The 13,373-nt window shown below is 47.0% G+C and overlaps 1 protein-coding gene and 1 long non-coding RNA gene across 3 annotated transcripts in view; one reads left to right on the top strand and one right to left on the bottom strand.

The window, feature by feature from the left end:
- LOC146209300 (phospholipid-transporting ATPase ABCA3-like) overlaps positions 1 to 13,373 on the top strand; it is a 117,729-nt gene that overhangs the window by 36,809 nt on the left and 67,547 nt on the right. For both annotated transcript variants that reach the window (XM_084599227.1, XM_084599235.1), the window contains one exon: positions 3,740 to 3,999. In XM_084599227.1, the coding sequence (XP_084455353.1) occupies positions 3,740 to 3,999 (260 nt within the window). The remainder of the gene's footprint in view (positions 1 to 3,739; positions 4,000 to 13,373) is intronic.
- LOC146209301 (uncharacterized) overlaps positions 1 to 13,373 on the bottom strand; it is a 40,320-nt gene that overhangs the window by 4,430 nt on the left and 22,517 nt on the right. The gene's annotated exons all lie outside the window — the stretch shown is intronic.

Genomic DNA, 13,373 nt, shown 5'->3' with positions numbered 1-13,373 from the left:
GCTCTCTAACCACTCAGTAGGAAAAATCTCATCTGCTAGGTAACACTATTCGTTAAGTAAGGTGTACAGTTGGCTGGGCTGACTAGCAGGGTTCATAGCTCCCACTACCGACGGTGCCTTGGAACATTCTCCCAGATATTCTGATGAAAGGTGTCGACTCTACCGGTGACAATGGTGTAGCATCCTGTCTCCATTTTCTATTGCGATGGCAATGTTTGACCCTGGTCATCTTGAGACACCGCTCCCAGCATCGAATCCGGTGGTCAGCGCACTATTTATCCCGCAAAAGAATTACTGACGGTTTAACTGAGTTAATCATAGAATATCGTGCAACAGCAGGGCGTTTTGACAGGATTGCGTTCGCTGTGTCTCAATTATGAATTGTTATTTTGCTGTGTTATCAGGCGGCCATGCTTCCAGCCCACACATTGCATGTGTGCTGCGCAGCTCTAAATGTTCCCAAAACAGTGCAGGTTCTGCAGTGGAGAAATGAAAGTCTGAGCGTTGCTGCTGCACACCGTACATCACGCGCTCCTTTCCGAACACAACCAGCGTTCTGTTGAACGCATCAAAGTTCACCGGCTTTCTGCAACTGGTTTACAGGAAAGAAAAAGCGCAGTATCTGTCACATTTGTTTCTGTAGACGCCGTAAGCCCCTCAGAAAGGTCAAATGTCCATTCATTCATTCATTCGTTCATTCATTCATTCATTCATTCATTCATTCATTCATTCATTCATTCATTCATTCATTCATTCATTCATTCATTCATTCATTCATTCATTGATTCATTGATTCATTCATTCATTCATTCATTCATTCATTCATTCATTCATTCATTCATTCATTCATTCATTCATTCATTCATTCATACTGCAGGCCCAAGCAGGGGGGAAGTACAATGTAAAGCATGATAATGCAGATCACAACAGAAACTCATGAAAAAGATGCAGGCTGTAGCAGTGTCACTCAGACAAAATGAAATGTCGCACTAGCATAGTAACTATCAAAACAAAAGAACAATACCGCTCATATGAATCTACAAACAGATGGGCAATTGCTGTTCCAAATACACAAAGTTTAAAGAACATCACAGTGTAAATGGACTTGAAATACAAACAATAAAGTGCAATACAAACACTTGTATATTTGGGCTGGCTTATGGGAGCAAAATGTTTTCCAAATGTTTCTGAAAAGTTTTGACATTAATATCTCTACAGGGATGGAATTTCATTAGTTTATGTTTAGGAGAAAAAGTATTCATGTGCCATTTTGTTTTGCAGAATACTGGGGTAAGGGACAGGTTATGCCTGTGCCGTGTGCCGTGCGCTTATAAGCTTTACGTATTGAGGGAGCTGAAGACAAATTTTTCCATTGAGAATGCTGTGTAGAAACTGGAGACAAATTACTTTACTCTTGTGCTCTAGTGTTGTAATTTTATTCGTATGCATTTGTAAATATCTGTCTCAGACATTGGGTTTTTGCAAGAATGCGGTTAGTAGTGCTGCTTCATAATAAATTGGCGGTGGCTTAGTTCAGCTAGGCCAGGATATACGCAACGAAAGTACGTGTGCCTGGCGCTGGGCAGCCTACTCTTCTACTCTCCAATCCATTCCAATGTAATCCTATCCAATCCAGTGTAATTCAATCCAATTCAGTCTAATATAATCCAATCCATACCAATCCAGTCTAATCAAATCCAGTTCAATTAAGTACACTTCATTCCTGTCAAACACAATCCAACCAATCCTGTCCAATTCAATCCAAGCCTGTCCAGTCTAAACCAGTCTAAGCTTAGTTCGGCTATGGCATCTAAATCTTGATTGCAAGTCCAGGTTAGTCTGGTTTTCTAGCAATGTTGTTGTTGCATCAAAGACGAGACAAGCATCGGCGGTTGCTAGGAAACGGCTCCGTGACTCCCGCCGCGCGAAACTCCTCGTTCGTGGCCAATGTAGTTTTCGCTACAAAAAGCTGGATTTCCAGACCACACCACTGGCAGCGCGGGCCAGGCATTAACGCTTCATAACACTTCAGTCAGTGATGTCATTAAAGCGCACTCTACAGACGCACATGCTCCGGCCTCTCGTTTCCTCTGCATCTTTATTTTTTGATGAAAGCCTGGTATACATTTGATTTTTGACCACTTCCAAGCCGATTAGGGAAAGTGCTGTTGCATAAATTATTGAGGTAAACCGAGAAGCACAAGCTGCTCCTTATAGCTTAATAAAGAACTACCGCGCATTCGAAAAAAAAGGCGCGAAACAAAAAAAAAAATATCAAGGTTCGAGCTTAAACCATAAAACAATGCAAAGTAAAGTGCGTAAAAGGAAGCTACAGTAACAGCAACCCATCGCTCATAAGCTGGGCATCAGGCGAAGTGAAGCATGAAGGCCAGCTTTACGTTTCCGTACGTTTGAAATTTTAATGGATCTGTTTGGAAACATTTTTTCGCACTTTGCAAATGGGGACATTTTTTTCCCGGGAAGTCTCTTTCGGTGTCATATTTTTCCAGGAACATTTTTACCGGAACCCGGAGTTATCTATAGACGTAGGCCCAGCCCTCTCAAACAGGAAATGGGCAGCAGACGTTCTAGTTGGCTGTTTTCCGCGATGGTGTTAGAACCCCGTGCCACAGAAAAACTGGCGTGAGCTTTGTGGTGAGGCGAAAATCATTTGTTATACGCACGTTATTTCGCACCAAAATGTGACGCCGTAGGGGGAGGGGGTGTGAAAAACTTGTATTCTTAAGAAGGCCAAACATTATACAGCTTTATACAACATTATACAGAGCTACAGTGGCTAGAATAGGTAGCAGAGCTGCGGATGGCCTTCGGGCTGCCGGTTGTGGCGTCCAGGCCGTGCCTAGTTGCGCCTTCCTCTGCCCAGGTCACCAGCCGAAGTTGGACTTCGGCTATGTGCTGTACAAAGCAGCCTCCCACTGCTGCGGACTGCTACGATGCCAGGAGGCAGGGAGCAAGTGTGACGGGCAGGAGTATAGAATATGAGCATAATGGCGTGAGAGCTGTCACATAAGCGGCAGGCCGGCGAGTGCGTCCCAGGGTGAAGGAGAGCAAGACGTGCTGGAGTAAGAAAGGTGTGGGCCTGGGCGTTCGCTGCACAGCGTTCAAGACGGTGTCATCATTTCGCTTCTGATTCATCCTTCATCTCCTAGCGAAATAAAAGGCTAGGTGGCGATGATGCGGGGGCCTGCCAACTCGCTCCATAACTGACCCATCACCACTGCCTCGTGCGTACAGGGAAGAATTGAAAGAGATAAGGGCAGAAAGAAAGAAAAAGACGCACGTCGCAACAGCTGTCGCACGCCTCCAAAACGGCGGTGAGTGCAATGGCGGCATGCACAACAAATACTGATACACCGGGGGCAAACGAGCCTCCGCCGCTAAGGGCGAACACTCCTAGTTGGCAGCTCCGGACGGGAGCAGCCACCCACTGCTGCTGATGGATTAGAAACCATGGCATATATAAGCACATCTACCTTCGATTAGATGCCGCTAAATATAAATGTCCACAGAGAAGTAAGGACGATACAGCGCCTTCCTTTCCCCCAATGCTTCCTTAAATATAATGCGATGGCAGCAGTTACTAAAGCGGTTACAGAACTACGAACGGGGCAAATCAGTTTGCGTATTGAACTACATTTGGCTTACCAACCCAGAGTATTCCTAGTTTCATTTTACTATCATTTGCAGAAGCCTCTGTTTGTCTTTGCTTACTGTACAGTGGTCGTAGTGAAGACAATGGCTAGCGCTGTCGTCACCGAGCCGTCGCTTTTGGGCCGCGCCTGGGCCGTACTCCAGAAGCGCGCCATATACGTGTGGCGGCAGAAGAGGATGCCCTTGTTCAGCTGGATGCTGCCGCCACTCCTGCTCTCGCTTCTCTTCCTATTGGAGTATGTGGGCCTCCGGGGCAGCGGCTACTCCGTCGAGCACCTCGGCGACAAGGTCCGCTATACATTTCCTGAGGTTGTCGGACGGGCACAGGTGGGTTAGACTCCAGAAATGCCGAATGCAGACCAGTGTCAATTAAGCTACTGAACGACCGTGAATGACTGCAGCGATGGTGGAGCATCTTTATTCCTTATTTTGTGACGCATACCGTTTTCGGCCTATTTACACATGAAAGTGGAAGAGCTACGCTCGCGGCGCACAGGCAACTTTAGCGAGATTTTGATAGGTCATAGCTTACATCGCTCAATGTTCGAAAGCTAGGAAAAGATTGACGGCTGAATTTATGCAGCGGGGCTTGATAGTTACAGCTGAACTATTGTCATTTTGCTAAGTATATCGCGATACCATAAACTCGCGTGGTTGTAAACTTTGGCATGTTCCTGCTGGGTTCCCGTACTGTACGCCAGTGGTTTCAAATTCACATTGATGTGCGGGCAGCATAGAGAAAATGTGGTTCATGGTGAGCCAGGAGCGGCGGGAATGACATAAAAAGTAACAAATAAACAAAACTAAGAAAATAAAAAAATATATTAAGACAAAGATTTTTCCTTGCACCACACCCCGCATTTGTGTTGAAAAGAAAGTGTTGCGCCCCCGATTCTGCCGAAACGCTAGACGAGAACCACTTCTTGACAGCTCGGAGAGAGCTACTGAAAGGTCACCGCGGTTAATGAGTGTCGGTAACTTCTCCCCAAAAAAGAAGTAGACTTGGAGATGGAGGGCAGTTGACGTCCATTCAAAGTTGACGCAGATTAAAGAACATGCAGCGTTAGTTGGAAAACAAATAAGAGTGGTAAAGCCTACTCTTAGCTGGCACGTGCTTTCTGAAAAAAGCCTCAAGTGTTTGGTGGCGCCTGTTTGATGCTATGCTATGCGCCCTCAATATTGAAGCTGTTTGAAAGACACGTTCCTATTTGTTGCCGCTTTACGGAGGACGCAATAAATAGGAGCAGGTCACAGTGGCTGATTTAAGATGTGGGCGTTAGGTTATCCGGGAGCTCGTTTCCAGCAAGTGACCATTTTCGTGGTGGTGTCTATAAATGAAAACGTGTTAAATAGCCTCGTCAAAAATTTCTCGAGGGCAGGTCTCTATTGATTGAAATTTTAAAGCGCCACACATTTATATGTGTATTATATAACGCCTGTTTGTGTCTGCAATGAAGCATATTGGATAGGACCGTGAAGTTCCTGAGAGCTTGTAATATGAACCAAATCTGAAAGAGGTTAATCTGTTCTTCAGAGGAGATCAGATTTCGGTGAACCTATCTGCAAGGGAAAGGAATCGTACCATGCCTTACACAAACTGCTGAGGCAGAGCCAAGGTAAACTTTATCTGGTTGACTTGTACGTGACCGCTGAAGTAATGAAACTCAGGAAAAAAAGCAAATCACAGCAGAATTCCACACGATAGCGTAGTAAACACTGACTTCATTCGTATAGATGTATAGATAATACACTAATTGAATGAAGTCTTCAATCATTACTAAAATTGTGGTAACGACCTGTAATGAGAGCTTGCTATCTTATATCGAATTACACGCACGCTTGACGTATGTACATTTGCAAGATCTAAAAACATCTGTACTGTAAAAAGATCTGTACTGTCTTTCCGTACCTGATTAAGGTACAACACCCTTGCAACTGTGCATGTTTAAAATACGGATAGTGGTGTCAATAGCAGCCATTAGTGTGCCTTGACACATTCGCTTAGATATATAGATGTATTCTATGCATATATTGTACTATGGGGGACAAACGTCTGTGGACCCCGTAGACTGCAACCAAAGCACATCACTTTTGTATCGTCCAGTAGTCTCGGACTATACTTGTTGATGTGAAAGTTGAACCTTAGTTCTTTCATTTGCGCTAGAGAAATAGGGGTTTAATTCGTTTACATCGTGCTTCTAGACCAAAAACAGTAGACCTGTGGTCGAGACTTTTGTTTCACAAATATATGCGTGTGCGTGTGTGTGTATATATATACGTTGCACATATGTAGATATCAAGGTATATTTAGGTGGCAGTAGTGTTAATAGGGGAACAGGCCATATTTTGCAAGCATACATTGAAAGTACTCAAATGGCGGTGTGCCATGGTGAGAGAAAAAGGTTTTGCCTCAACAGCTTAGATGCCAACTATTGCTTGTATGAATAATGAAGCTACCTCTACAAGTATAATTATCATTCCCCACCAGCCAACAGAGGGAGTTAGCCAGCGCCTTCTGGCCATAAGGGAACATGCTTTTGTAGCGGCACCTCTACTCGCATTGCGAAGATCAGCGGCATGTGTGCCTACGATTCGCGGAAAGCCGGCATAAATATGGCCATACATGATTGCTTGAAAAGAAATAGTCGTGATCTTTAGTGTATAAACAGAATTTCAGAATCTGAGAGGCAAGAACATAGCACGAAGCAAAGGAATATAGAACTGTCTCAAGCAAACAGTTTCCACACATTGTGGCGTTAAGAACTCGTAATTCATACGCATTCACTGCAAATTCGTTCAGTGCAGTGTATTTCCTCGATGTGTTTTTAAACGCTTACAGCAATGACGTGACCTTGCGGCGCTCTGCATATCGAGAAACGATGGGAGTTAGTACTTTCGACTCTTCAAACACGGCTGCGAGGTGTTTTCTCTGCCTGTATCGCGTCACGGAAGCTAACTCCAGTGTTTGACTAGATTGAGCAACCTTTTCTATACCACTAGTTTTTAAATATTTGTGTCAGTCGACGTTCCGAACATGGCGAAAAGCCTTTTTTATAATTTGTTGGAACACCTTATGGCTAATTCCTGTAGAGATCAGAATGGCTGTATTATCAGGATTCATATTAGAAGTCAATGTAACGGTATTAAGGCGAAAGCCTTTAATGGCTCATGTTTTCGTGGACAAAATGCGTCCCTCTTTTGCGGCGTTCTGATTGGTTGGTTGGTTGGTTGTACAACTTTTATTTCCATCGGAAACGGGGAGTTGTGCGCCCGCGGATTAGAGGCTGGCAGGTAGCCCTTGGCTTCTTGCGGCCTCTTCCGCCAGATGGACGGTGCGGTGCTGGATCGCAGGGTCCGCGCTTCGCAGCAGGGTATCCCAGGCTTCTCTACTTGTAATATTTTGCCCTATCCCTGGAGATTGTGGGCACTCCCAAATTATGTGGTCGAGGGTCCCTCTCGCCCCACAGTGTTTGCAGAGATCATTGTCCCTAAAGTCTGGTAGCGCGTGAAACGCCCAGACCGGGTTCATGAACGTATTAGTTTGTAGCCGCCTCCACGCGACAGCTTCTCTATTATTTAGTCTAACATCTGGCGGGGGTACCAGTCTACGTCCCAATTTATAATGGTCGATGATTTCCCCATAATTTTGCAGACGCTCGTCGTATGCCCAGTGTTCGGGGGGCTCGACGGCTACCCGGAAGTAGAGAGCTCGGGCTAGCTCGTGAGCCGCCTCGTTACCAGGGACGGCAGCGTGAGCGGGTGTCCAAATTAACTGAATTTTCCTATTTATTGTTCTTTGGGTGAGGATTTTGGCCGCCTCCGGCGATATCCTCCCCTTCCCAAAATTTTGAATGGCAGTTTTGCTGTCGCTAATTATGAACTTGGCTTCTGTTCCTACGCAAGCTAGCGCTATCGCAACTTCCTCCGCAGTCTCTATGTTGCGGCCTCTGATGGCTGCCGCGGATACCGGTGCCCCTCGGCCATCGACTACCGAAGCTACCGCCGCACCTGTTCTGCCACTTGCCGCATCAACATAGACTACTTCCTTTGTTCCCATGTTCTTGAACCGTCGCTCTAGAGCTTCAGCTCGTTTGGCCCTTCTTTCGACATTAAATTCTGGATGCATATTCCTAGGGAAGGGGGGGACTACCAAGGCATTCCTGATTTCACTATTGTGACTTTTTTTCGAACTCCCCTGTCTGGGTTGAGGCCTACTTTTGCAAGGATTACCCTGCCCGTCTCGGTCATGCTTAGTCTCTCTAATTGGGAGACTCGCACTGCCTCCGCCAATTCTGCCCACGTGTTATGCACCCCGAGTTCAAGCAGTCGTTCGCTCGAGGTACCCATGGGCAGTCCTAGCGCCTTCTTAACGCATCTTCGAATCAGGCAGTCTAACTTCTCTTTTTCGCCGGCCTTGATGTCCAGGTAGGGCGTGGCGTAACTGATTCTGCTTATTACATATGCCTGGATTAGTTTTAGCAAATTTCTCTCCTTGAGGCCTCTTCCTTTAGTGGCGACCCTCCTCAAGAGCCCGAGGGTTTGCATCGCGTAACTTTCTAATTTTTTCAGGACCTCTCCGTTGTGACCGTGGGATTGAATGACCATCCCCAAAATCCTGATCTGATCTACTTTTGGCACCGGTTTGCCCTCCACCTGAATATGAAACTCCCCGCTATTCTTGCAGCGGAGGTACTTTGGGTTATAAACGAACAACTCAGATTTATGCGGGGAGCACGAAAGTCCCCTTTTAGCCGCGTAATCGACAATGATGTCGGTCGCTGCTTGCAGGCGTTCCTCCGTACTCGCATCGCTCCCATGGTTAATCCAGAGGTTAATATCGTCCGCATACATGCTAAAATTTAGCCCCTTGATTTGGTTAAGTTTACCCGGGAGGCCTCTCATTGCCACGTTGAATAGAAAAGGCGATAGCACTGAGCCCTGCGGTGTGCCTTTGCTTCCTAACTCTATCGTAGGAGATTCTAAATTTTGAAATATCATGCAGGCTTTTCTGCCCGATAAGAAGTCTTTTATGTAGTTGTACGTTCTCTCCCCTACTCCGAGCACTTCGAGCCCTTCGAGAATAGCCTCGTGCCTGACATTGTCGAAGGCCTTGGTGAGGTCTAGGCCCAGGATCACTTTGGCGTCTCTCGATCGCGAGTCTATGATATCATGCTTTAGTCGGAGCATTACGTCCTGCGTGCACAAGTGTGGTCGGAAACCGACCATTTCATGCGGCCACAGGTTGTTTTGCTCCATGAAGCACGTTAATCTCGTCTGTATTACGTGCTCCAGCAACTTCCCTACGCATGAGGTTAGGGAAATCGGTCTCACATTTTCCAATTGCGGGGGTTTTCCCGGTTTGGGTATTAGTATTATGTTTGCCGTTTTCCACTGATCTGGCAACTGGCTCGTTTCCCAAACTTTTCCAATGAATTCCGTTAGTAGACTAATAGAGTCATCGTCTAGATTCCTTAGCATTTTATTGGTGATCCCATCGGGGCCCGGGGCTGATTTAGTTTTTAGTCTTACAATTTCCGCCCTTACCTCTGCCTCCGTGATGGGGGCGTCAAGCGCCTCATTGGGCGTGCCACCGTAGCTCGGGAGTGGGGAACGCTGGTTGTCTGCAACGTACGTTTTTACTAACTTATTCATAAACGCCGCATTGTCACCTTCAAAGGCGTGCCTGACTTTTGCCAATCTTATTCCCGATTGAGTTTTTGAATTTTGTTGGGTCCAGCAGATGCCGGAGCATGCCCCACGTTTTGGAGAGATTCATGCCTCCCTCCATTTCGTCGCATCTGCTGAGCCAGTTTTGTTCGCACAATTTGATCGCGTAGCTTTCAATTTCCTTGTTATGCCTCGCGATTCGTCTTCTAAGATTCTTGTTCCACTTTTGTTTCTTCAGCCTGCGTTCCATGCTTTGTTTAGCGTCCCACATGTGGAGCAGTCGGCTATCTGCTATACCAGGAGCGTCCTCTCCTACCAGCGTCTTTGTCGCCTCACCAACGTGGCGTTTGAGTGCCTCCGTCCATTCCTCAATGTTCTCAATTCGTTCTAATTGCGCGGTTGCCCTGATTTCCCTAAATTGATCCCATTCCGTAACGGCCGGTTGGCACGCCCTGTGCGTCTTGACGCCTTCTTTGAGGACCGAAACGATAATGAAATGGTCACTGCCAAAATTTTGCTCAGAATTTTGCCAGTCTAAACCCTGTAAGTTTTTTGAAAATGTCAGGTCTGGGGATGTGTCCGCACATACGCTGTTACCCTTCCTCGTTGGATGATCGGGATCCGTATGGAGGGTGAGACCTAGCTCGTGCGTGTCCTCCCATAGCTGCCTACCTTTGGTGTCCTGTAAAGCATAGCCCCATTCTTGATGTCTGGCGTTAAAGTCACCAACAATCAGCAAGGGATTATTCCCGGCCGCCTTGATGGCTTTGCGCATAAGGGCCCTAAATCTAATTTTCTTTTGCTTGGGTGAGCTATAAAGGTTAAGAAGGAATAGACTGGGATCCTTCTTTCGTCCCGTTAATATCTCGAGAAATACGTTCTCGATATCTCTCGAATTCAAATCGTGTTCTATCACCGCTACATTGCGCTTGACAAAGGTCGCCACCGTCGATTTCACGCCTCTATCGCTATTGAACACCTGGTATCCCATTAGTTTGGCTCCCTTCCCTGTTTCCTGAAGGGCGATTGCGAGAGGGGTCTCAGTTATGAGTGGAAGGTATTGCTGCAGTAGCGCTCTCTTGCGCTGGAAGCCGCGACAGTTCCACTGCCAAATTTGGTTTTCATTTACGCGCCTGGCCATTTTGCAGCTGGGTTAGCGTTTGCTCGACATTCTGCTGCCACGTGTTGACGGCTACGAGTTCAGTTCGAACTCTTTGCACTTCCCCTGCAAGTGCCTGTACCTGGCTCTGAATTTGGTTCATGAATTGGGTCATTTGGCTCATGAATGAATTCAATTTTTCGTCAAGCCTATTTTCGAGGGCTTGAAACGGGTCGGTTTCATTAATTTTGCGCTTCACCGGGGGCGGGCGAGACGCCTCAGTCGCCATTTGCTCATCCCCTTTCGCCGGTGGCGCCGCTTGTGGCGGGGCGACTGGCTGAGCAGGTGGCAGCTGCTTCGCGGGAGTGGGAGGCCCTTGCTTTTCCGCATGCTGCTTCGAATTTTGATTTTGCGTTAGCTTTTTAATCACCCCCTTAAGCTCCTCAATTTCTTTTTTAAGAATTTCGACTTCCTCGCCTTTCTTATCTTTCCTAGGTTTAGCCTGGGAGGCCCCGCTGTTGAAGCTTACATTTTTCCGGTCTCCGCTGGCGTTCCGCTTGGTCCATGGGTTGGCCGCGTCCCTCGAACTCGACCGTCTCCTGGACCCAGACCTGGAGCGTCCCATGGAGCGAGAACTGGAACGCCCTCGCTGCTGCGGTGGCGTCTCGTTAGCGGTGGATTCCAAACTTGGGAAGGAGTCTTCTCTAACACGGAAGTCTCCTCCTCCTTCTTGCTTGACTTTCGGTCGCCCTCTGTTGTCGTCGTGCGCTGGCTTATCCTTGACTTTTCGCTCCCATTGCTTCTTCTTCACCTCGTACGGAGTCCTGAACATTTCCTTACATTTTCGGTCACCAAGCAGGTGGCCCTTGCCGCATAGCTGGCATTTTGTCTCGCATTGGTGACCTTGCGGTGGCCTCTCCATTCCGCAGCTTCTGCACTTGAGGTTGCTCGGGTCCGGACAGACGTCCTCCCTGTGACCGAGTCTTCCGCAGGCATTGCAAACCTCATATTTTTTACGGTAAAGTTGACACCGCTGCGCCATCGGAGTCAGGCGAACCCATCGTGGTACTTCTCTCTCTTCAAAGAGAATTAGTACAGTTCTGGAATTTTTGCCGAGTCTCCGCACACCCAAAACTGGCGGGTTGCCGTGGATTCTCAGCCTCTCCATGATGATCTCGTCAGTATAAGTAAGTGGCACGTCATGTACCACGCCCTTGCCGCAATCTTCCGGCGTCGCCACGTAGGCAGTCAATTCAATCTTCTCCCCCTCGAACACGAGGTGGGTTATGCTCGCGTAGCGTCTCTTCCTTTCGGCGCTTGTAGTTGCCACGAGGATCGAGTGCTGCTTGATATTCGTCGAAATGACGTCCTCCCCGGCCTCGCCTGGGTGGATACCAGCTGCCACGATTATTGCGTCAGCCAAGATTGCGTTGCCAAACTTGAGCAGACGCACGAGGCCGCCACGTGGCCTCAAAATGATTTTCTCGGCGCCATCGGGTAGGCGAGCATGCTGCTTTTCCACCGATTTCGCAGCCATTTTTCTTCCAGCATTCTTCTCAGCAGCTCGCTGCTTCTCAACTTGTTGCACGGTCTTCTCGAGCGGCACATATTTCTTCTTCTTGGTGGTATACCATTGGCCAGGCACTTGAAATTCCTCCGGATCTACCGGCGTTCCTTCGACAATTTCCATTTTTTTTAAGCTTTAGTCAGCTTCACGAGGCTAGGGGTGGGTCCCCGACGGGGCCGCCGCGATCCCAGGGCGCCGCGAGACGCTAGGCCACGTTAGGCCTAGCTTCAGCACGTAGTCCACCGAACAAAGTCCGAAAAAATCGGAAACAAAGTCCCACCTCGGAAAAACTGGTATTCCTGTGGTCCTCTTGATGCGTTCCGTCGATTCGACACAAAATTAAAAAACGCCGAGCCGATGAATTGCCCAAAATAACCGAAATTGGCGGAGCCCATGAAAGGCACGTCCGCTCCTCGACCACCTGGACACCAGGCTCCGTCCGTTCTGATTGGCCGAGGCGGGATAACGTCATAGAGGTCTGGACCAGTCACAGAGCACCACCACAGTATGCGTTAATGCGTGCCTCATATGGTCATATGTCAAGCAATAATCAATTACTATATAATGAATATGGTAATTACCAAACAATTACTAATTAAGGAAGGTAATATGTTCTAATAATTAATAATTATTATTTTAAGTACTTAATTACCTACTTGATCACTAATCAGCTATTTACTAAGTACCAGTTGCGTAGCAGAATGCGGAACTCAGGCTTTCGCCTTTCACTGCTTTAGTCGCTAATGTCCCTCGCAATTTTCGCAGGGGAAATTATAGGGAAAATATTTCATTTGAAAGTGTAAGAAGTAATTTCCTACACCATGGAAACCCTACTGAGAGTTTTGCGATCATAAACGCGGCGTTATATATATGATTTCTGCACATATATATTACTAAATGCTTCACTTCCCATGTGAATGCATGTCCTCAGCCTTGAATCTCACGAATGAGATAAAGAATTAAAATTTCAAGCAACGGCACTTGATTTTTTCTCGTCAGGAATGATGTTAATCCACATCATGCTCTTGGCAGACGCTTTAGCAACATCGGTGGAAGAGCTGTTGGTTTCAAATGCCTAATTCATTTGAGGCCAGTTCTTCAGCCTAAACTGAAAAATGAAGTGCAATGTGCCGCATAGATGATGTGTTCGGTTTTATGATGTGAGAAGTCTTCAAGTTAACGTAACATGTGAAGCCAATAAACAGTTGGTTGATTCGTGACAAAGCGTATGAAGAGCGTCGCGTAAGGTTTGCGTTCGCGCTTTCGTTTCTTCACACGGGCATTTCTTGATACTAAAGATTATTATTCTGGGTCCTCTGGATCCTCTGTGGCATTCATGCATCCATTACTTTAAGAATAAAGCCACTT

The sequence above is a fragment of the Amblyomma maculatum genome, chromosome 1, assembly GCF_055883805.1.
Source record: "Amblyomma maculatum isolate TAMU_Amacu chromosome 1, ASM5588380v1, whole genome shotgun sequence".
NCBI lineage: Eukaryota > Metazoa > Arthropoda > Arachnida > Ixodida > Ixodidae > Amblyomma > Amblyomma maculatum.
The sequence above is the reverse complement of the archived record's forward strand: the minus strand, read 5'-3'. Positions and strand labels throughout refer to the sequence as shown.